The following is a 24,409-nucleotide window of genomic DNA, read 5'->3' as shown; positions in this document are numbered from 1 at the left end:
ACTTTGTTTCCTCTATGAATTCTCCCTTACTGTGGTTATCACCACACCCACCATGAGACTAGTATTACTGCCAATGGAGTAAGACCCAGTCATCCTGGATTCCAGCTTGAGGCTAGAACCTTAAGCAAGTCACTAGATCAGTAACTCAAGTTGCAAGAAGTACCACACGCATTAGAATAACCTAGGTGACTTATTAAGATTTCAGATTAAGAGAGTCCCATCTATTGAATCATTTTTTTGGAAATGGAACATGGGATTCTGCATTTTTAACAAGTTTCCCAGGTAATTCTTATGTACTTGCTCAGATGTATAAAGCTAGGTCTAGTTGGTATACAACTTACCTATGGAAATACCTAGTGAACCTTTATTATCCTAACTTCAGATATAAAGGTAGACAAAATGAGAAATAACTATCTAGAAAGACTGGTCCTTAGTTCTCCCTGGGTGAGAGGCTTCCAGTTTGTAACAATGTGCATTATTCAGCAAGAAACAACAAGTGGCCAAATGAGGTCATAGCTTTGAGCTGTCAGAAAGTATGTCACAGCAAGACTCATTACAGCTAGCTATTTCACAAACATGTTAACAAAAATGCCTCATTGAGGCAGAAGAGTGGTTGAGCATAATCTATAATCACTTCCAGAAAAAGAACTCTAAAGGCTCTAAAGGATCAGAAGTACATGGGCAAGTCTTGACAAAATCCACAGGATTCCTAAAGTTGGTGTTAAGTAAGAGATACCAAGAGGCTTCAAAAGCATTACTAAATCAGTGTCAAGAAACTTAAGATATAGGGGCTTTACAGATCATTCTGTTTAACACCTTATTTTAGGTAAGGGCAGAGAGGAGCAATGTTTTTAAAAGATCACAGATCTTAGCTACATAGGATTCTCAGATTGCAATCTATATGAGAAAGGGTCCATCTGTTTTCTTCTCTAATCTAAACCTAACATCCACAACAATGCCTAGCATATAAAAATCCTCAGTAAATATTTATTGAATGAGATAAAACAAATGGACCTATCCAGAGAGGGGAGAAGAGTAAGGTTTATATATAGCTCAATGCCAGTGGATAATAAGGAACATAACAGAAATAAAGGCTACTCACCACTAGCCTGGTTTATCTACATAGATTTAAAAAACCATCTCAAGTGGGGTTACGAAACCTCTTTGGAAAGCAAACTCTTAATAGCTTTTTGGCTCTGTGCTTCAGCCTTCTAGTCTAAAACTACAACTGTCAGGCACAAATCAAGCTACAATGCTTAGGTTTCCTGGTCTCACTAGTACAAGAAAGTTTTCATACTCAAGACCTAAATTCAACAAAATTGAGACATGACATCATCATCAGAAGCAGCTATATATTTTTAATCTAAAGATTGGGCATACAAAAAGCATTTTACATAAATTCTCGAGTCTTTTAGTTATTTAACAGCAAATATGAGCCTCAGAAAAATAAGTTTCTTTCCATAGGTCTTAATCCTTGGCCTCTGCAGTAAAGAGAATCCCTGGTAATCCAACAAGTATTTGCTACCCTATTTGGTAGGACATAAAGGAAGCTATAGGCCTGTCCCTTGTCTTCTATTAAAGGACTGCAGATAGTCTGAGAAGCAACATTATGGCCTATTGTTCAGTACTTACATACATAAGGCTTTTAATTCTACATTTTCATATTTATTAAGTTGGTACGTTCTAATCTTTTAGCCATAAATGTTACATTCAAGAGGGCCATGTAGTGCAATGGGCTTTATTCAATGTTAGTTTTGTCAAATGTTGCAAAAGAATCTCAGTGACTAAGGAAGTCATTAATTCTTTATACTTCCATTTCCTATCTCTAAGTTAGCAATAAACTTCCCATGCTCTACTTGACCACATTTAATTTTTAAGACTTTTCAGAGGAAAAATGTTTCATATATAATTAAAAGCAATGTTGCTTGATAAGAGTTGGGATTGAGCTCCAAAAGAACCCATCCTGGTATAACCCCCTTCTTGGTTGCTCTGGAGAGAAAAAGGACACTGATACATAAAGCAGTAACCAAGATGAAAAAGAGAGAAGAGATATAGCTTGAAGTGAAGAAATGACACAGACCCCCCACATACACACTTTAAAAACTTTATTTATATAAAAAATTCATTTGTTTTTAAAAGCATTAACAAGAGAGAAAGAAAAACAGAAAAAGTATGGAGCAGAAGACATGCCCCTTAGTAGTGTTCGGTGGGAAGGTGGGATTTTTGGTTCTCTGGAATTGAATGTTTAGTGTTTTTATAAACAAAAAAGAGAAAAAAAAAACACTTAAAGGTCCCCCAAAGCCCATGGCTGTTCTATCACCCACGCCCCACCGAGAAAAAGAGCACCAGGAAAAAGAGCAGAAGAGGACAAGAGAAACCAAGAGTGGAGCCAGGTCTAGATGGGGGCAATTCCCCTGTGCAGTATGCTCTTAGGGTCACAGGAAAAGGCTCCTTTTTGCCAGAAAAGGAGTGGGAAGAAACGGGAGGGGGAAAAGGGTGAATAAGGGATTTCAATGCATAGGGAAGGGGAGGGGGTTGGTGGCTGTGCACTTTTCTCCTACCCCATAGCCTCAATATATAAGGGAAGGAGGAGAGAGGAGAAGGATAAATATTTCCAGTTGCACTGAACGGAGCTTTAGATTAAGGGGAGGAGTAAAAGGGAAATAAACAGAAGGGTTAAAAACAAACAAAAAAATCAACCAGCACAGCAGCTGATTCCTCTAGCCCAACCTGCTAATATAGACTAAACTGAAAGGAGGAGGTATGGGGTGGGGGGGACAGACGACTTCCCTACAACCCCTTCAGAGATGATGGTAAATTCCGGGCAACTGAGGAGTAAGAGTGGCACCCCTCACTCCTCCCACCAACCTCATTTTGAGATTCATCAGAATAGGATTTTTGCAAAATCCCAACCATATACTGTTGAGCAAAAGCTTGCTATGGCTGAAATTAAAGGCTATACCAATTCCCAATGGAGAATCTGAGGTTCTCTAGGTCACCTCTCCTCTTCTTTCTGCAATTCAGGGCCAATAGTGGGTAAGAAAGCAACAAAATATAATTTGCAAAACCATGAAAAATGAGACTGCAGAGGCAAAGAAAGGCACATGGAAGGGAAGGAGGAGACGCACCCCAGGCCAAAGGCACAAAGAAGAGGCAAAGCCAGGGGCAATCCCACCTTTGAAAGGGTAAAGGGGGTAGGAGTATGTACATCAAGTCCTTTAGTCGGCCAACCAATCCAGGGAGAAGGCAGGGGAGGAAAGAGCTCTAAGGGTAAAAAAAGGAGAAATAAGGATGGGGAAGCCAGCTTTGAAGCTTCCTGCCAGTTTCAGACTAACTGATTCATGTACATTCCTATTAGCTCTTCCTAGAAGGTTTTCTCCTCCCCAGAAGACATCTTTCTGTTCCTTCTCACCCAGAAAGTCTTCCTTGACACATTCTCCTCTTTCTACAGCCTCTTGCAAATGGCCAGGCCAAGTCAGCAGACATTATCACAGGATGGGAGAGGAGGGTTAAGGGCAGCCTCAGTAAGGGGCAATAGTAGCAGCCCAGGGTTGACATGAGGCTTGGAGAAGAGATGGAGTCTGTAGGTCCTTGATGGTCCCTGCCCTGGAGGAGAGCAAGGTTTCTTAACCTCAGTTCTAGGAGACTTCCACTTACTCAAGGGCCCTTGCCAGATGGAATGTGCCAATGTTGCCAGCCTTCTTTGCTTCAAAAATAGTCGTTAGGAATAAGGGAAGAGCTTATACTTCCCATTCTCCAAAAAAATTAAAAAATCCCTTCCCCAACAGGAAAAAAAAGCTTGATTAAGAATCACCGGTTTATCAGATTGCTGGACACTGCATATACAGTATGTAACTTCCAAGTCTTCCCACAGCTTCCAGTGAAGATTCCCACTCTCTCCCCTCCCTCCACACAAGGCCAAGAGTTCCAAGGAGAGCTGGCAAAAGAGCTAATCTGCAGCAGTTTCTCAAGATATGCGTATAACTGAGCCAAGGCTTCTTGGGAGCAATTGGAGGGGATCTGGAGAGGGGAAGAGGGACAATTAAGCTTCACTGGAAAAAGCTAGGAGTTGACGGAAATAAGGCAGCCACTTAGGGCTGTAAGGGCAGGAGGCAGCCTGGCAGTTGGCACAAAAGTCCAGCGAAGAAAGGGAAAAATCATCAGTCCATTTCACCACCAAAAAACAAAAGTACATATATTATAAGCCCAGATGTAGCGGAGATAGTGGTGCTAAATCTTCTGCTGTAGGGAAAAAAGAGAAAGAGATGTTAATAGGGTTGGGAATAAGGAGAGCCAAAAGACAGCTGAGCAAATCTGGAGGGAGGAAAGTAGCACATAACGGAGAATCAGATCACCAGCAGCACATCCCAGCCTCTTAAGAGGTAACAATCACAGAAGCATCACCCCCAAGCCCCATGTGGCTGAGACTAGTGTCTCTGGCCTGATCAGATCAGCATGATTGGCAAACTGCTGGCACACAGAGGCCTCCTTCCTCAAGGATGATCTGGGGGGGTGGCTGGAGGACATACCATGGGGGGGTAAGACACTTGGTCCCCCTCATCATCCAAAACCAACACATCCAACTCTTCCTCCAGAGAGTCCTGCCCCTCGTCCGGCTGTGAACACATGCAATTTGTTAGTATGAGAGTAAGGAAATAGGAACCTCATGAGTGTGTGCCAGATCCAGGGAAAATCCCAAAACTTGTAAACTCAAACAAAACAAGATAGTAGTAAGTGAATGACACGACATTCGAGAAAAGGCAAGGACAGGAAGACAATGATGTGAGAATAGACCACATGGCGTTAGTATAAGTAACACGTTTATAGCCTTCCTTCCCCCATCTTGACCATCACAGAATAATGGCTCAAGAAATCCCAACATCAGTCAAAACACTCACTTTTTCCCCAAAGACTCCTACCAGAAAAGGATGCTGTCTTTCACTAGGTACTTTTTTTCCTATTTCACAAAACATGCAGGCTTCAAAATAGAACTAACCTTAGAAAGACAACAGTATATAAAGAGAATTTACCATCAGGGGTGTTCCCTTCAATGGCTCCATTTCACCTAGATCCCCGGATCGATCCAGTGTTCTGCTGTGGTCCCCTCTCTCATTCAGTGTGGAATAGTTGTTATCTAGTGAAAAAAGTACACGAAAACATGATGTTCCTCTCTAGTGTACCAGGTACATTAGTGTACCATATATATTAGTGTACAACATATATTAAGCAGATAAGTGTGAATTAGGCACTGCTGCTGAGAACTGAGCTTTGCCAAATGCTCCAGAAAGGCATTAAGGTCTGGTGGTCCCTGATTTAAAAAGAACTTGAATCTAATCAGGAAGGCAATATATATGAAATACACAGAGTATGACATATGATAATAAAGTTAAACTGAAGAGATCTATCTATAAAGATTACTAGAATTAAGAGGAGAGAGTGAGGTATGCTGCAATAGTTAGGAAGGACCCAACAAATGAGATAGGACTTCAGTTAAGCCTTTGGGGATGAAGAGAATTTAGAAAGCAAATGGGAAATAGATGGCATTACATGAGCCCACCTGTTTCAAGTGAGCTGAAACAGAGTACAGGGGAGAAGAGAGAGAGGAATCCTGGGATCAGACTTTGGCAGTAACAGTTTAGGGACACACACTTGATTCTGTAGTAATGGAGAAGGCATATGAAGATTTTTCTTTTAAACCCTTGAGCATATGGGAATGAAGAAAAAAGTAGATGGATCAAGTTTTCCTAAATGTCCTCACATCCTTCCAAACAGAAATGTCCAGCCAATGCTCTTCCAGGATGGTAAATGGTGAAGGTGCTAGAAAGAACTGCAGAGCCGGACAGTTCTCCTTGTCCCAGTGAAATAGTACTCCATATCCTTAGGCAGGAATTAATCACCTACCTAATGATTTTGTGTTTGATCCCATATTGCTCATCTGAATTTCTTCCCGATCAGGTTTCTTATCTACATGGAGTCAGAAAGTTATCCAGGTCAAAAAACCAACTCTTCAAAATCTAGACTCATCACAAAAATTGCTCTCTAGTCTGTCCTCCCTCCCTCCCTACCATCAGATTTTTACCGAATACCCACTAGATGCCAGGTAGTAGACAAAGCTCTCCTGGATCTTAAAGACATCTCTCTCCTACAACTTGTAATATAAGAAACCATTCACTCTAAGTGAGCAATTTTCAAATCATTTGGTCTCAAGGTCCCTTTACAGTCTTAAAAATCATGAGGATCCAAAGAGCTTTCATTGGTGTGGGTTACAGGTATTAATATCTACTGTACTAAGAAATTTTAAATATTTCACTAAAAATAATAAACTTATTCCATGTTAACATAAATAACACTTTTAATTTTAAAAAAGGCATTGCTTCATGGACAAAAAGAGCAGAGCAGTGGTTACCAAAGGGGAAAGGGGTTGGAAGGTGGGCATAAGGAGTAAAGGGGCACATTTACACTGTGACTGACAAATAACGTACAGCTGAAATTTCACAATGTTATAAACCATTAAACTTCTTTAAAAGAATGGATAAAATAAATTATGTTACTTTCATACGGTAGAATTTTACATTAACTCTTAAAAGAATAAAGTAGAGCTATGTCTGCAGAAATGGAAATCTGTTCATCATAAGTCAAAATAGTGCAACGTGCAAAAACACTGAGTATAATCCAATTTGGTAAAACAAAACTGTGAATCTGTTTATATTTGTACACTTTTTAAATGTCTAAGATACCACATTCTTCATTCTGGGGAGTGGAATTTTACTTCATAAATTTCTGTTTAACTTGCATTACATGGCAATAAGAATCTGTCACTTTTGTGATTTAAAAGTATACAAATGTTTTTTGGGGGGCCGGCCCCATGGCCAAATGGGTAAGTTTGCGCGCTCCACTTCGGCGGCCCAGGGTTTCACTGGTTCGAATCCTGGGTGCGGACATCGCACAACTCATCAAGCCATGCTGAGGCAGCATCCCACATGCCACAACCAGAAGGACCCACAACTAAAAATACACAACCATGTACCAGGGGACTTTGGGGACAAAAAGGAAAAATAAAATCATTTTTTTAAAAAGTACATGTTTTTCAAAGAACAAAAGGCATTGTTTTACATTTTTGGACATGTCTTTAAAGTTTGGCTCAATAGAAGATAGCTGGATTCTCATATCTGCTTCAGCACTCAATCTGTTGTGATGTTATTTTGGTTAAGCGTATGAAGAAAATCCAGCCTCACACAGATAAGAAGTTGGAAAAGGGAGGAGAATTTTAATAGCCTTCTCAGATAATTGTAGATATTCTTTGATAGTACACTAATATCCAACAAGTAAAGCTTCTTTAAGGGTAGCAGCAAGATGGAATCTGAATCCAAACTAAAAATCTCTTCATACGCTGTTAAATTAAAATCCATTGATCTGTCTTGCACTTGGAATAGATCAGTTCCCTATGCATGATTCTGAAACATCATGCATTGGTCACTTGCAAAATACTGGTTCATAGTTATGCAGGTCTTCTAAATGTTAACACATCTCATTACACAATATCAAAAAAACGCATTCTTTAATATCAGCACTGATTTCATTAAAAAGTCCTTTAAGTACTGAGATTTACCAAGCTCACAATGGCAGATACAAAATTATAATTTTCACTTAAAACTTCAGTACTGTCAGTTATCTTTCGTCAAAGTGATAAGCTCACAGCACTGATTTTCAAGAAAACGTCTGCCAAATACCCAAGTCTGAATAACCATAGCTTGTCCGTCAGTCATTTTTTTCAAGTAAAAATGGTGTTCCATCAAAAAAGTGGCTAGTCCAACTAGTAACTCAATAGCCCAAGTGCTGTTCCTCAAGACAACCACCGTGCTTTGGTATGCAGCAGACTGCTTGATCAGTACTTCCTGTTTCATCAGCACAGAGTATTAGAAAGATGTGTACTCAAGGGTAGAAAGAAAAAAATAATTTTTACAGTTCCATCAAGTATATTCTTAAGTGAAACTGGCTCTTTTTTTAACTGCAAGTACATGGTAAGAAAAACTACAATGACCGTTTGGTTTGGCGTCATTGACCTGGTTTATGTCCAGCCATAAGCACCAACCACTGTTTTTGCACCATCAGCACAAATGTCAAGACATGAGGACCCTCAGACCACATTTCAAGAACCCTGAGGCAAAACCAAGTGTCATTAAGATAACAGGGGTTACAATACACACTTAAGTGAAAAAGAAAACATTTTACAAAACAAAATATATGATTCATCTTTTAGGGAAAATGTGTTTGCTCACATGACTGGCGATTTAAAAGGAAAAAATTAATCATTTCGCTATATATATTTTCGTTTTATGTATCAAACCATTATACTGTACACCTTAAATTTATACAATGCTATATATATCTCAAATAGAGAGACTAGGGTTCACTTTCCAGTCATTTTAAGCCCACAAGCAAAGACAGGGTACAACACCCAGGGTAACTGCCTGTTTTGTTTTACTATCTAATGTTCACGACTAGCAGCTTCTGTGTTACAATCCTGAGGGAAGTATTATTCCCCCTCAGCCAAAAGACTAGCTCATTCAGAAATAAACATATATCCTATTTCTTAGATAGTAAGCCCACTAAAGAATAGCAGATGTGGAATAAAAGCAGAAGGATATGCCCCCTGGATACTGTACCTGATTTCTGGTTCCGGTCAATGAGAGGGAGCGTGCTATCATCATATGAGTGACTGCTCTGGCTTCGAGAAGCATTGTTTAGATTCACCTGGAGGCAAACAAAATGCAACACCATCACAGAGTACTGAATTCACCCATATCTTATCCCTCATGGGCACAGACCTTTAGGTCCCATTCCCAAATACAACTCTCACCAAAAGGGTAAATAGATACCTACACAGTGAAACAAATCAGGACATTATGGCTTCTATTTGTCTTCCTGAACAGGAGATTACAAAGGTACCAAACACTCATACTATCAGAAGTCTCAGAAAATGGCCAACTTCTTTAAAGGGCTAAGGCCGAATTGGGGAAAAGTCAAAAAGGCCATCACTCTCCAACACCACCAGCATTTACAGTATGCTGTGTCACAGAGGAAAACCAGAGCTATTTCAGCAGCAAATGAACTGCAGGCACCATTCTTTTGTGGCGGGGGGGGGGGGGGGGGGGGGGGCGGGGGGCGGGCGGAAACCAAATGATTTCTTTACTAACAGAGACTTGGATCAAAAGCAGACTTAGTGTGATAGTGAAATAGAAGAAACCAGAGACAGAAGCATGACCCTAGACCAAGGAAAAAAAGGTAAAAGTCTCAGTCCCAAGAGTTATTCTACCTGAAAGTCTGATTTCTTCCATCCTTCTTTTTCCAGAGGCTTTCGCAGTTCCTTATACCCCCAGATTGTCTGTAACACAAGTGCTGCTGCTCGAACCTCTTTTTCTGAGCGGTTCCTTTTGAGGAAAGTAACACCATATGGAATTTGGATGTAAGACCAGGGAAGAAGCTGAGAACCTATACTTTCTAATATAATCTAACATGAGAATATAAATGCCAAAATGGGTAAGATCAAGTATTCACCAAGACCTGTATTATGTCCCAAACAGTGACAAAAAAATGTTTGATGGATGAGCCTGTTACCAATTCATGGATCAACACATAAGACAGAAAATGGAGCAATACCTCTTCACACTTTACACGTAAATAAGGGAAAACAACCTTAGAAAACAACAGGGGAAAGTTCCTTCCTAGCAACTCCCCTCTCATACCCAAATTCTTCCAGCTGTAATTTTAAATGTTAAGCTCACCCTGACTTGTTGATCAACACCAGCTTCTCAATACCCTGTGTCTCTCGAAGCTTTTTGGCAGCCTCCAAGTTCTCAGCAATAACTTCATTGATGGTGTTCAAAATAGAGACCACAGTGTCCTCAGAGAAATTCTGGGAAGAGCTCTGTTGCCTTTCTGGCAGATTCTTTACCAAGTTAGGAATAGCATGTTTACCTACAGTGGTAAGACAGAAGGAATGTGTACAGGGAGAATAAGCTGAGCCAGGTTAGGAGGGGCCTAACACTATGCTTAATTGCATTGATCATACAAAGTATAGGTACTGTCCATATGAATCAACTTTCTTCTCCTATAGAATTATCATATCAAAAGAACAAAGGACCTGGAATACCCATGGATTTATTGTCCTTCCTATTCCTTTACTTATTCTCTCCTTCTTCAGCCATTTTGAAACAATGTGAATACTTTATATCAAATATGCTACATAGTCCATTCAGATATTCTAATAAAAACAGGATATTTAATATTATAATAGTCATTATGAATTTAAAAAAACAAAGAGCTGGGCTCTGCCATTTATGAGCTATATTAACTAGGCAAATTACTTAACTTCCCTGACCCTCAGTTTCTTTATTCTGTAAAAAAAAAAAAAAAAAATGGACCTTTGCAAAGCTGTGACGATTAAATGAGAACATACAGAAGTGCTTAACAATGCCTACTAACAAAGTTAGTGCTTAGTAAATAATAACTATTATTATTATAGTTTTGAAGAGTCATCATTTCTTGTCTTTCCAAGAACCATTAAACTATAACCTCTCCAACCCTCAGTACACAAACTAAGGAGGGCTAGGATCCTCCTTCTCTGTCACTTCAATAAGTAAATTATTTAGCACTTGCTAGATTAAAGGCACTGCACTAGATGCTGAGGTATGGTTAATGTCCAACTCCTCACCAATTAATTCTTTGTTGCGAGCATCCACGGCCAGATTTCTCAGTGCTCCAGATGCAGCTTTTACTACCCGCTCATGTTCATTAGTAAGGAGGTCAGCGATGGCAGAAAGAGCCTTCTCTTGACGCAGAGCAGAGCGGATGTATCGACCATACTAGAAGTAGTACATGGGAAGAGGTGGAACAGATTACAAATGACAGCAAACTAGTTAGCTAAGTTCTCTCACCTCCAAATCCATCTTCTAAAAGGTACTCACTGTCCAGCGCCCAGCACACAAGTTCTGGATAGCTCCAGCTGAGGCTTCTAGAATGGCAGGAGTCTTGCTCTCTTTGAGGAGTGAGATGTATATCCGAACCACCTCTGGTTGAAATAAAAGCTCATAGCCTGCACAAAAAAGGGGAGGATGCTACTCAGTACCTACAAACCAGGCTCCGGCTGGTTGAAGTCCAGCCTTAGTACCCTGGAATGATGGATTTATGCTCCTATAGCATTAGGTTCCCTAAACTCTTCCACTCACCCAGCAGCAAACTCGGAGGCTTGACTCCATGCTTTCTTAAGAATAACTAATCCACGGTAAGAGCCAACAGATATCAACTCATCATATGCAACTCCTCTCTCTGCTTCCCCCTTGCCTCTTCTCTCCCAGTTTACTTTGGCCTTGCTGGCACTCAGGGGATTCATTTCCTCACTGATAGCACTCAGGTTTAAGATTCCTCATCTCAAGCAAATAATTTCTAACTTTTAACTGAGTCATTCTGCCCACTTTTACTATGACTCAGCAAAAGGGCCTATCATAGATTTAACAATATCTAAAATTTTTATATCCATAGAGAGCTGTGAATTTTGGACTCACTCTATTGATAAATATAAAGATCCAAACTGTGATAAAGAGGCTTCTTATAATAGGTAACTTTTAAGTCCCAGGAACTGTAGCAGCTACTTAGGATAACTAAGTTTCTGGTCTAAACTACCATCAGGACCTTATCCTATCATCAAGTAATCTGAATAGATGCCATAAGCAGCAGTTCTTTTAAGTTAGAGCTATCATACCATAGAGCTTCCCAATACTTTCACTATCACTTCAGATCCATTAAGTCGGAGAAGAGAGAACAGTGAACACACTGCATAGCCTCCTGCTAGGCTACCAAATACATCTCTGTGGACTACGTTTATGAGACCCTTGAAGACTGAGAAGAAAAAAATAACTTACCTCGAGCGGGACTAGTTCTTTTAGGAAAGTCCACTGTATCATTTGCTGGATCTTCTGCTGGTTTTTTCCCTTTAGAAATTAAAAAAAGGAGAGAAGGGTAAAAGCTTTAAGAAAAGAAGGAGTCCAGCGGGTGTATTTCTTATTCTTCAGTCAAAATCTCTGGATCAGAGATGCAACAAGAGGGGGAAAAAAAATCAGGCCCCTCAGCCTGTCCTAGCAAAGGGCTGTGCAGAAACAAGGACAGAAAACAGGCAGCAGATAGGTAAGATAAGGATAACCACTGTTGTTGCTATTGTCCTGAGTTCTGATAAGTGGGACTGCCCAGAAATAGCATGCCATGAGCCATTAGCTCAGAAGAGCTAACCTTGTTTCAATGGTCTTCCTCAACTTAATTTTCCTACATGCATCCAGAGGGAAGGGTTAGGCAAGGAAACACTAGGGAAGCTAAAACCCAAACATGCAAATTAGAAGTAGATAAGCGCCTTAAAAGATTCCACTCACCTCTGGAGAACCACTCATCTTCCAGTGCGTCACCCAAGGTGGAAAGCAGAGGAGAAATGAAGGAAGAAAAATGCAGGAGAAAGATGTCAACAGGATCATGAGAAATAAGCAGAAAAGCAGAGAGGAAAAGAAAAACACAGGAAACACAAAGGAGGAATGGGGGAGAAGGCCCCAGATTAGTTGAGTTCTCGTCCTTCCCTGCCCCAATCATTGATACCACTACCACCACCACCACCACCATCATCATTGCCTCAAATGAAGCACACGGCGCAGGGGAAGCAGCAGCAGAGCAAAAAGACATCCTAGACTATTCAGATTCCTGTATTGCTCGGTAAGCACTGTAGACCTAAAGCTAGAAGCATTCCTGCCTCTCCCCATCCTACGTTAAAGAGCAAGGAACAAGGAACCAAGACTCACCTTTGCCCTTCTTGGCCCCAAAGCAACTGGCAGCATGTGGCCCTGCATTGTTGGCAACATTGGGAGGGGCCTCTTGGTAACGCTCTGCCTGTGGGATCTCCCGGTGAACTTGATACGACAAGTTCCGAAGGAGGCAAACACAGTTCTCCACAAGCTTGGGAACACAAGACAAAAGGCTTAATGGGAGAAGAGAATGCCCATAGTGATTTCCTAGCAAGTACAGGTTTCCACGATTCAGGTACTAAAATACTGATCCTCAAAAGCACAGCCCAATCCATCATCTCTCACAAGGCCTCTTAAGTGCCCCAAGCTTCGCAAAATCCTTGTAGCCTGAGGCTAATGGAGGGTTTCTGCCACCTTTTGGTGCGTGGCACAAAACTTAGAGTCATTCTGACTTTTTCCTATTTCAAAAAATGTACAGCCTTGGAAGTACAGTTAAACAGCTTTAAAATATATTATATAGGTGAAAGAAATTCTAAAGAAAACAGTTTTCTTCTGAGGTGAACACCTGCTCTAGGAAGGAGGGGCTAGTATAGGTATCTAATGTCACCTGAAAGACTGAGATGATCAGATGTTCAGTCTGCACTAGAGGTACCTCATGACTGCTGTGAATGGAATTCATTCAGCCATTAACTTACCTTGCTGTCTGAATCCTTCTGCCCAATCTCAGCCTGAACAATGAAAATGAGGGCATCCACTAAACCATCACATTCCCGAAGTTTCCGGCGAGCTTCACTCCTCTCTGAGCTGACATTCCTAAGGAGAAAAGAAGAGGCTTCAAGATGACTCAAATTCAAAAATCCTCCCTTAATATCCTTGAGATCTAAAAGCCTCCTCAATACCTTTTCTATTCACTACACAAATAGTGAATACATGCTATAAGCAAGGCACTGCAGTCGAGAGAAACTTGAGTAAGACAGTCCCTGCCTTCAGGGCATTTATAACCAGGCCGGGGGTGGGAGGCAGGTGTAAATAAAGTATACCAACAATGATAATTTAAGATAGAATAGATACTTCTTATACAGAAGTACAAATGAAAAAATGGGGAGTATATTGCAAAGAGAGAAAGAATATACTGCAGCATCTGTAGGATAAAAGAAGAAGAAATCAGGAAAAGTTTCATGAAATATAGGCACTTGAGTTTAGCCTGAAAAGATACATAAGGAAAGAAAGGCATTGCAGACTAAAGGAAGAACAGATCTTCCTCACCCCATCTCCTAGCCTTCTAGGACTCTGTACTCTTGTTGCATCTATCACAGCCTGACTTGAAATACAGATCATTGAGGGCAAGGTCATAGACACACACAAGCCCAGGACCAGACAAGTGCCTTACATGTGGTAGGTATTGAACAAATGTTTACCAAATTCAATGAACAAAAAACAGGCACAGCAGTAAGGAGGATGTGTGAGAAACAGCAAGCAAACCGACATAGCAGGTGTATGTGGTACATAAGGAGTAGCGAAGGTAGAAAGATAGGTTGGAGTCGTAGTGTACAATATAGGTAAGAATGGAGGCTGAAAGACAGGCTAAAGAATTTAAACCTTTTTTAAAAAAGAAATCTAAGTTCAAAAGTTCAATCTTCATACTCTGAAAGCCCTTATGTTACCTAAGGCAGCCAGCTGTATTGGTGAGCACCGATTCCCACTCAATATGACGTGGCTTACAATCTTCATTAGGTTCCCGTTCCCAACCAGAATGCGGAATGATCACTTCATCTGTCAAGGCATGCAGTGCATGGTCCACAATCTCCATTTTGATTGAGTCATGGGATGAAAGATTCCACAGGGTTCCTGGCAGAGACAACTCGTCAGACAGTTCTCCAGCACCCAAGACAATATATTTGAAGAATGCCAAAGAAAATCCCCTATTCCATCAATTCTGTATTCTCAGTGACCAAATATCTTGTAATGATATTCAAATTTTTATAAGAAATATATTTTACATTATGGCTCAATACAAATATATCTATCATGAAACAGTTTTATAAAACAATACTTACTATAAGCAACGTTCTCTGGGCTATCTACACCAGTTTCCCAACCTCAGCACCACTAACATTTTAGGTCAGAAAATTCTTTGTTGTGGTGACCTGTCCGGTCCTACGTTAGATGTTTAGCAGTATCTCTGACCTTTACTCGTTAGATGTCAGTAGCACTCCCTTCCCCCGCTCCCAAGTTATGACAACCAAAAATGTCTTCCAACATTGCAGGTGTCCTCTGGGGGGCAAGATTGCCCCCAAGTGAGAATCAACGGTCTACGCTATTTCTTTATCTTTCTTTCTCTTGTAATTCTGGTTGTGATGCACAAAATTGTGCTCAAGACACACTAATTAATCACAAACCACAACCTGAAAAACCACTCTTCTAAAGCAAGGACCACAAGCTCAAAAGTCTATACATGCCAGCCAGGTGAGTCAGGAAAAGCAGATATTTAAAAGAAATTACAAGAACATGGACAAATGACAAGTGACACTCAGCTTCAATGTTTGGGAGACAATTTCCTATATAGCGGCAGTTGGTCAGAGATAACAGAATGTACTGGGGATTACTGCAAACTTGTGTGGTATTGTGTGATAGCACAGGCCTGAATCAGCTTAGACCAACTACCGCCAGGTAGCAAAACAGATCCATTGTTACATGTTCTTGCCGGTTTTTAACAGAAGCTAAGAATCTGGAATTTTAAGTGGAATCTTCTGGATTTTAAACATTGGCAACCAATTCTTTAAAATTTTGAAAACCACAAGTGATCCAAACAAATCTGTGAGATGAATTTGACCTAAAGGCCACCAGTTCACAACTTTTCACCAAAAGTAAAAGGACTGGAAATCCTTCTAGCTCTCAGCATCTCTAGGGGTAACAGTGACCCTAACCTAGCAGTTTCCCTTGGGCCTAGAACTCACCAGTAATGACTTCAGTGAGATCCATATCACGAGCCTTTCGGAGTAATCGCACAAGGGCAGGAACACCATCACAGTTTTTTATGGCGATCTTGTTATCCTGGTCACGTCCAAAAGAGATATTCTTGAGAGCTCCACAGGCTCCAAGGTGCACTTCCTTTTTTGGGTGGTCTAACAATCCCACCAGTACTGGGATGCCTTTTAGCTTTCGAACATCGGTCTTCACCTTGTCATTGCGGTAGCACAAGTGCTGCAGGTATGCAGCTGCATTGGACTTGACGGCATCCAAGCGGAATCCTAGCATGGCTATTACCTCTGGCAGCTCTGGCTGTCTCCAATTTGGGGGTGGGGGCCCTCCCTTGCGCAGGCTATCCAAGCTTGCTAAACTTCCCCGTTCGTGCTGGGCTAAAGGAGCCCAATAGTACTGGTCTGATGGCACCTCCTCACCAATCATGTCTTCATAGCTCCTGGAGTGTTGGAAGAACCAAGAGGAAAGAGGAATACATCAAGCTGTCAAGTCTGGTTTCATGGAGAGCTCCCATTACCCCTCATGTTCAAGGGAGGAGTAACCTCAGCCCTAGGAAACTAGATCTTATCTCTCCTTTGCATAAATGATATACTGATCAACTTTTCTTAATGAGATAAGGTAATAATTTTAAAGGCATCTGCAATTAGATTAAAACCACCTTTTCCTGCGAAGCTTAGTAGCTTGGAGAGTAATGAGCATTCAGAAATATTAATCACAAAAAAAGAACCAAATCTTGACTGCTTAGCATTTGAATGATATCCAACAGCTATTAATTTCTCTGGGTAGAGATTGAAATAAACCCTCAGACAGCAGAGTTAACCAAAGCAACGGACTCTATGCCACAGAAGTCAGCAAACAACATCTGAGAGCAGTTCCCACAAGCCCTTAGCTAAACAGGAAATCAGGCATTTACACACAGGAAACAGCTGGTGGGATAAGACCCTTAAACACACTTTATATTTAAGCTTCTCCTTACCCTATTTTGGAAATTATAAAAGAGGAGGTGATATAGTAAAAACAGTACAGGACTTCTTGCTACGTCATATGAGGGCCTGGCTTGGGTACTGATGAGGTATAAGCCTGAATATTAATCTTCACAGTTCATCCCAAGATCATCTCTGCTACTCAACAAATGCGTTTGAGACTTGATTTCTAGCCTCTGATTTCTAAAGACAATACCTCCGATTCTGTCAAAATAGAGACTACTAACCACAATCATATTTAAGATTCCCAGCCACTAAGAAAAGGAACAGAGACAAAGCACAAAGCAACTGAAGGTAAAGAGAATAACAGAGATCATTTTTCCCATTTCAGTACTATGAACAACCGCTAGAGGGTGAGTCTGTCACACTATTATTTATTCATAGCCACCAGGAAGGAAGAGACCCATTATCTGTGAGCTCATCTCACTCTATGGCTCCCACAGGAGAGAGGAGAATCTATTGTGTGAAACTCCAAATAAGCCCATTGTTTGTTCCACAAAACCATTCCCACTGCCACCAAACCCTCAAGGTTAGCCTGAGCAGAGGGCCTGCCTCATAGCTGTCAACATCAACCACTCAACAGTGATTCAGATGAACAAAGCATTTAGTAAAAATCAACATTTTTTAATAGCATTGAAACAAAATGAAAAGATTATATAGCTAAGTTTTAAAAGTAGGCTACTAAACAGCATGTTAGTAAGACTCTTTTTGCAGGGGAAAAATAAAGTCAGAGTATGTTTCCACACATAGGAAAAAGAACTCAAAGGAAATGCACCAAAATGCTAGCAGCTCTTTATCAATGGATGGTGTGCTTTTCTGGCTTTTTCTAGTTTTGCAGAGAGCATGCTTTACTGTTATTATTATTTTAATATAAGCAATTACAAAAACAATTATCATAACCAAGATTTGGTCACTCAAGATCTATTTTCTTCTTTCACAAGCTGTGGATCATGACATTCTTTCCTTTGTTTTACAAATAACAAAGCTGTGCCCAGAAAGATTAAATGACTTGCTTGAGGCTACATAGCTAGTGGCAAAGGCACAACTAGAACCAAGGTCTTTTGGTTCAGTGCTTTTTCCACTAATTACTCTGCCTTGCTGTTTTGTCTGACCTTGCATTACTCTCCTAGGCCCAGAACAGGAAGCAGCAAATGTTCTTACTAGTCAAGCAGGTTTCCAAGTCCAGCGCTACCTGGAACAAACCCAAGAACCAAGCCCCAAACTGTCTCTTTATGTCAACTGCCACAGCTAAGGACAGCAGAGAATGACCTGGCCACCCGCACCCACTTACGTCCAATCACTCTACTAATGAGGGAGTCAGAAAAGGCAGACTTGTCAACAAGCAGAAGGAGCCAACACCCTGGGCAGACTCCTTCAGTGATAGCTCTTATCTACCACTGTTCCAAGTTGCACCAGCTAAGGTCTGGTGCCCCCTAGGAATAAAAGGTGAGTCACATGGGAAGTGGATTAGCTGTCCAAAAGATACCTGAAAGGTGAGTGACTCAGGCTTAGATAATGAGGCCTCTACCCCTGGCCCAGCCAAGTTCACTGTTAACCAAAGCTACCTAATATGAGGAAAATGAGCACCAAGACACTGGCTTTAGAAGGTCATGACCCCATACAGAAATTTAGCAACAGCTGCTAGGATATCCTTACCATCAAGAGATCCATAAATCTTCTCCCTTATTTCTTAGTATTTCTCTTTGCCTGGAAAACACTGTCTCTTATTCATTCTAAAGAGGGGTTGGTAGCCCATAGGCCAAACCTGTTTTTATACAACCACAGAACTAAGAATGGTTTTTATATTTTTAAAAGGTTGTAAAAAGAAGAGCAACAACATACAACAAAAATGATATATGGCCTGCAAAGCCTAAAATAGTTCTACCTCATCTTCTACAGAAAAGATTTGCCAAACCCCATTCTACAGCATTCTCTCAAGGCAAACCATCTACCAGTCCAATCAATCACTCCCTTTTTCACATCACCAAAGAATCTCCAGGGATGAGTAGTAAAGTCAAAATAGGCAGCTACTTAGTGACCATTCAGAGTGTCACTAATGTACCAGCCTCTAAGGATGCCACCCCATTTCACTTTATAATCAAATGTAAGAACCTAAGCACAAAGTGTCAGGGCTTTTGTGAGATCAAGGTTTTGTTTTGTTGTTATTTTTTTTAAAGATTGGCACCTCGCTAACATCTGTGCGAATCTTTTTTTTTTCTTCTTCTTCTTCTTCTTCTCCTCCTCAAAGCCCCCTGGTACATGGTTGTATATTCTAGTTGTAAATGCCTCTGGTTGTGCTATATGGGACGCCGCCTTAGCATGGCCTGATGAGCAGTGCCATGTCCACACCCAGGACAGAAACCAGCAAAATCTGGACCGCTGCATGCAAACTTAACCCCTCAGCCACGGGCCGGCCCCAAGGTTTGTTTTTAATTTGAGATTAAAACCACCACAGAGAGGCTTCTTACATATATCCTAAACTATCTGTTCTCGCCCTGAAAGCCTAAAACCCTCAACTCTGTTCTTAATACCAAACCAGAAGCTGACAAAATTCACAGGAACAAGTGAGTATGCCATAGCCCCAGGCACCAGGCTCCTTTATGGTGCTCCCTATCATCAAAAGGGGGTCAGATCTTAGGCACAAATAGCAGAAACTCTTAGCATAGCAGCAAAGGCCACTCTTCAGGACACAGACCAGTAACCATCACAAGTCATTTTATATAATTAGAATATATGATTTTTATAATGAAAAAGACACAAAAAAGCAGGTTGATACTTAGTAAAATCAGAAAAAAGAAGAGGGTGGCCTTTCACACACACAAAAAAGGCAGAAGAGAGGGGGCCACAAGTGTCTCTGACCCCAGAAAGCACTTAGGAGGAGAAGGAAGAGCTACCCCTTTCCACTGTCTTGGAAAGACCCTATCTTTCCCCTTTCCTTGCCTACCTGAGGCGACGGCGAGGGTCAGATGGTGTCCCAGTCCGACGGGCAGTGCCATAATCAGACATCATGCCGTAATCCAGGTCATCATAGGCTACACTGCGCTGATCATCCTCTAGCCCATAAGGCTCTGGATGAAAGCGATGCAGATCCACACTGCTCCCACCAACCCGAACCTGGGGTTGGGGCCCGTAGACATCCTGTCTACTAGGTGCCCGGTAACCTTCCATGCTGGGCCTATACCGCTCCTCAATGCGGGTCACCCGGGACAGACTGCCATAGTTGTCACTGCTACTTGGATAACCATCTTCATAGTGGCGGCTATATCCATCAGGAGGGTAATGGAAGTTCCTGGGAAGGGTAGCAGTGCCTGCTTGCCCTACATAGGGACCAGGTCCCCCATTGCCATTCTTGCGGAAGTCACGACCCAGAGTCTGGATATAGTTGTTAGAAACGGATGAGGCATCCACAGGCAGCCCATCTGGTCCCATAGGGACTGGCTGTACTGTCCGTGTTGTCACAGTCTTCACTACTTTCTTAACCTTCATGAAAGGAAAGAAAAAATAAAAATTAATGAAGTGAACAATATAAGCTTAAATTCTAGACCATTCTAAGAAAAGAAACAAACCCCTACCTCTAGCTCACTTTAACTGGAAATGCCTTACGATCTACTATCTACCCTTCTCTCCATCTTATAGGAAAGCTACTATAGACCTGGATATACCTCCTCTCTTCTCCCTTCCATTAGATTTTCCCACATCTCTTCTGTCTTCTCTGACCAGAGATCACTTTCTTTATGCCTTCACTACGGATCAGTGGCCCTTCATCCACCCTAAGTTCTTAATCCTTCCCCTAACAGACCATAGAAGACCTCCTCTGTCATCCCAGACCTTATACAAGCCTTAGCTTACAGTGGTCTCTGTGCGTCGAGTGGTTCCATCATCTGAGGTCTCCACAGAGACAACAGACATGGCTCCTTCAGGGTCCTCCTCCGTGTAGGTCTCCACAATCTGCCCTGGCTCCTGCATCCTGGGGATGGTGCTATACAGTAAGTGACTGTGATCCTATATGGAAAAGAGTAAAAGGAAGGAGCTACTACTGAGCCATATATATTAACAATCCCTACCAAAAAGAAGCACTGCCTCCCTGAAGACAGAGACTTCTCATGCATCTTCTATGGGTCCCAGGATTTTTAGAGGCATGGTTGTCCCCATCTTTTAAACTTGAACAAAAGGGGAGAAGATATAATTTCCCAGTTCTAGTCACTTAACAAATATGAACTAAGTTAACTAGAGCCACCCCAACACCCAAGAGACAAACTGCAGATTTAACTTCACAGTTCTTTGTCATCTATGCGAAGATGAACTGTGTTAACGGCAGCTACATCTACATCTGAGTAATCCTCCAAAGAAGAAGTTCACCCAATAAAGAACTTTTTAAATTTTTTTTTGAGGAAGATTACCCTTGAATAACTACTGCCAGTCCTCCTCTTTTTGCTGAGGAAGCCTAGCCATGAGCTAACATCCGTGCCCATCTTCCTCTACTTTATATGTGGGACGCCTACCACAGCATGGCGTGCCAAGCGATGCCACGTCCACACCCGGATCCAAACCGGCGAACCCTGGGCCGCCGAGAAGCGGAACGTGGGAACTTAACTGCTGCGCTACCAGGCTGGCCCCAAAAACTTTTAAGATGAACCAGAAAATCCCACTAAGAGCCATCTTCTGACTAGCTCCTTGTTACTCTTCAGATACTGGCTAAGGCTCAAGACCAGCCAGATTTTAGGTAGGGTTTTCTGCAAAGTAGAAGCACACTCAATCTAGAAAAGGGATGCAGTAGTTGAGGGATCAAATACTGTATCAATGGTCATTAAAATTCATTCCAAAATAAAACTGTACATTGAAGTTCCACTTTTTCATTTTCCTAAATGAAAGAAACTAGTTAACAGGCGCTTACAACATGCCAGGCACAAGACAACAATATGCTCTTACAGGCTGGGGAAGTTAAGAAGATATGAATGAAGCAACCCTAACCTTGAGTCAGAGGAATTACCTGGGGTCCGTTGAGTTTCAGATCTGAAAATTTCTGTCGCTCAAGGTCAGCATCGCCCACAAACCGGCCGTTCTGAAACACAGCCCACAAGAAGACAATTCATTTTGTGGCCTTCCTTTGTCCTACCAAACACAAATGATCTTTTTTTCCAAACAGGAAAAGGGCTTTCAAGAAGATATTTGTGGCCTGGAGTCCTTCTGTCAGTACTCATAAAAGAACCACATCACTCTTTAGTCTTAGCACTTTCCCCTAAATTGGAATCAGGCCTGGAACTCTGGCAGAGCGGGTCTCTGGAACATAAGAATGCAAGCTCCATGAGGGCAGAGGGGTTTTTTGCTTTGTTTCATTTTTGGTCAGTTTTGTCCAATGATGTATTCTTAGTGCCTTGAACAGTGCCTGGCACATAAAAGGCACTCAAAAACTATTTGCTGAGTGAATAGCGGAGACTCAGATAAGTTCCCCATCACACAATCTTTTTGGAAAGCCATAAGAATACAAGAAAAGTTGGAAAGGCTAGGTTGGGGAGTTTCCAAAAGCGTTCTTTATTGTTCCATGCATCTTCATGCTCTACCACCATTGGAAACTCCCATACCAGGCAGCTTTTTAAAGAAAGAAGCAACAGATGAGTCTCTCTTTCCAAGTAGAAAGAAAACAAGTACCCCAACTCCCCTCAGGCAAATAGATGTCTCAACATCTTCATCACCAATTATTAGAGCCATAGAACACACATGAAAATGTCATCCTTAAATTGTTCTGTCTTAAATAGCAGAAAATAATCTGAGGACATTATACTACTACACAAAAATCCATTTGACTGCTCCTCTTCCAATAGAATACAGTGAGACCCAGTCACCTTGGGAGACTCTTCCCCCACCCTACTCCCATTACATAGGGAATGTAATGCTGCAGGGAGAGGAAGTTAAACATTACTTTCAGGAAGAAGGAAGGGTGTGGTTTCATGCTGAGCAGAAGTTAAAAATAAAAGAGAGAGAGAGAAACCATGTACTAAATCCTGGAATTCCCCACTACCTCCAAGCCTGAGCAGTCCTGCTCTCCTCTTTCAATATATGCCTCTCATCCCTAACCCTCTATTCTGGTTACCATAAAAATCCTAGGAACATTGCAAACCTACGATCACTGCCTCCAAATTCCTGATCATTCCCCAAGTGGAATTCAATCCTCTCATTCAACATGCATCTCAGCATGAGACCTTCTCTGTCTTAAAAAATAAATAAGTAATCAATGAAAAGGAGTATTGGAGCATGAGCACTCTTCTTAGTTCCCACGAGAGATTTCTTAAGATGCAATCTATCAGGCAATAATGCCTACTAGACACACACACATACACACACACAGACAAAAACCTCAGACAGATTACATCACAGCAAAGTCAGACTAGAGAAACCATAGGAAACACAAGATACTTCTCATTTCTAACACCAACTCTCCCAACTCACATCACAGAGTCGGCCAACCCAGAGACCACTGGCTCCTGTGGTTATTTGGGTTAAATAGCAGCATGATGCTCCCTCTCCAACTCTAACCAACAGAATTAACAATGACCCCTTCCTCCAAGACGTGATTTACACAGCCAACAAAAAGAGCACACTAGGACAACATGGAGCAGGGATACACCATTTATGGACAGTGCTACACCTTCTGAGCACAGGCTGTTCCCTGAGGGAGACTGAACTGGAGCTGAGAGGACAAGATGACCAATTTCCCCAACCACTAAGCAGGCATGTACTTTCCTGAATTTTTGAAACCAAGGGGGGGAAAAAATCAGAGAAAACAGAAGTAACTTGAATACCGCTCCAAACTATATGAGCTACCATTACTAGAAGTGCCTTCCCACACAGAAACCCCGCTCCAGCAAAACAGAGTCAGATGGATGCTTCTACAGATAAAACCACCCAACTCAGCACGGCAGCAATATTCCCTCTCTCTTAATCTGTATTTATCACCCCTAGAAAGATTCATCACGAAGCATGGTCACTGGACAGCCAACCACCACGAGAAGAGTCATATCCCAAGAAGGATCATAGCCTCTCTATGACCATGCCAAAGTCCTACCTGCAGGTCTGATGGAGAGAGGGGTTACCTGATGCCGGCGGGTGAGGGTGCCGTTGGCCATGAGTGGGTTGGCATCTTGTGGTGAGACCCGGACGCGTTCCAGTTGCGCCGAGACGTGGCGCCGTTCCTCCTCCAGCGCCCGGGTCAGCTTCTCAAACTGGGCCTCTTGTTCCTTCACAGAGGCCAAGATGCTGGCGGTCGACTCCACCTCTGAGTCGTCCATGAAGGTAAGGGGCGGAGCCGCCGCAGGGCAGGGTAAAAACTAAGGTGGATCACAGAGGGAGGAGGAAGGAGGGAGAAGGCCCCCTCACTTCACACTACCGGGAGAAGGTAAGAGAAAGGAGAGAAAAGGTCACAGGTCAGAGAAGACAGATGAATTATTAATCCCAGAGCCAAAGATGCCCTCTTGTGGTTTAACTGCAGTGCAGAAAGCAAGCCACCACCAAGCCTGGGAGCCCATCACCAGTGTCTGCTCAAGCAGGATCTTTGCCCACCACCCTTATTAACACCCCACCAGAAATAACTATCGAAAGGAAAGGTACAACTAGATCCAAGTCCCCACACTGTTAGTCTGGGAGGGAGAATGTGACTAAGGGCTA

The 24,409-nt window shown here is 41.9% G+C and overlaps 1 protein-coding gene across 33 annotated transcripts in view; it reads right to left on the bottom strand.

The window, feature by feature from the left end:
* Positions 1-1,338: 1,338 nt before the first annotated feature.
* Positions 1,339-24,409, bottom strand: part of CTNND1 (catenin delta 1) — a 51,532-nt gene continuing 28,461 nt past the window's right edge. For 10 of the 33 annotated variants that reach the window (XM_070228711.1, XM_070228712.1, XM_070228713.1 and 7 more), the window contains 17 exons: positions 23,839-24,127; positions 21,738-21,809; positions 20,597-20,749; positions 19,692-20,227; positions 15,740-16,203; positions 14,447-14,630; positions 13,478-13,595; positions 12,840-12,993; positions 11,922-11,990; positions 10,968-11,095; positions 10,715-10,865; positions 9,786-9,978; positions 9,317-9,431; positions 8,667-8,754; positions 5,902-5,964; positions 5,031-5,134; positions 1,339-4,242 (listed from right to left, as the gene is read on the bottom strand). In XM_070228711.1, coding sequence (XP_070084812.1) covers positions 4,231-4,242; positions 5,031-5,134; positions 5,902-5,964; positions 8,667-8,754; positions 9,317-9,431; positions 9,786-9,978; positions 10,715-10,865; positions 10,968-11,095; positions 11,922-11,990; positions 12,840-12,993; positions 13,478-13,595; positions 14,447-14,630; positions 15,740-16,203; positions 19,692-20,227; positions 20,597-20,749; positions 21,738-21,809; positions 23,839-24,033 — 2,799 coding nt within the window. In that variant the 5' untranslated portion in view covers positions 24,034-24,127 and the 3' untranslated portion in view covers positions 1,339-4,230. Of the gene's footprint in view, positions 4,243-4,529; positions 4,617-5,030; positions 5,135-5,901; positions 5,965-8,666; positions 8,755-9,316; positions 9,432-9,785; positions 9,979-10,714; positions 10,866-10,967; positions 11,096-11,921; positions 11,991-12,422; positions 12,441-12,839; positions 12,994-13,477; positions 13,596-14,446; positions 14,631-15,739; positions 16,204-19,691; positions 20,228-20,596; positions 20,750-21,737; positions 21,810-23,838; positions 24,128-24,409 lie in introns of all 33 variants that reach the window. The other 23 variants (XM_070228701.1, XM_070228702.1, XM_001497191.7 and 20 more) reach the window with 12 other exon arrangements.

This window comes from Equus caballus, chromosome 12, assembly GCF_041296265.1.
Source record: "Equus caballus isolate H_3958 breed thoroughbred chromosome 12, TB-T2T, whole genome shotgun sequence".
NCBI classification, from domain to species: Eukaryota; Metazoa; Chordata; class Mammalia; order Perissodactyla; family Equidae; genus Equus; species Equus caballus.
This window is presented reverse-complemented; position numbering and strand designations above follow the sequence as displayed.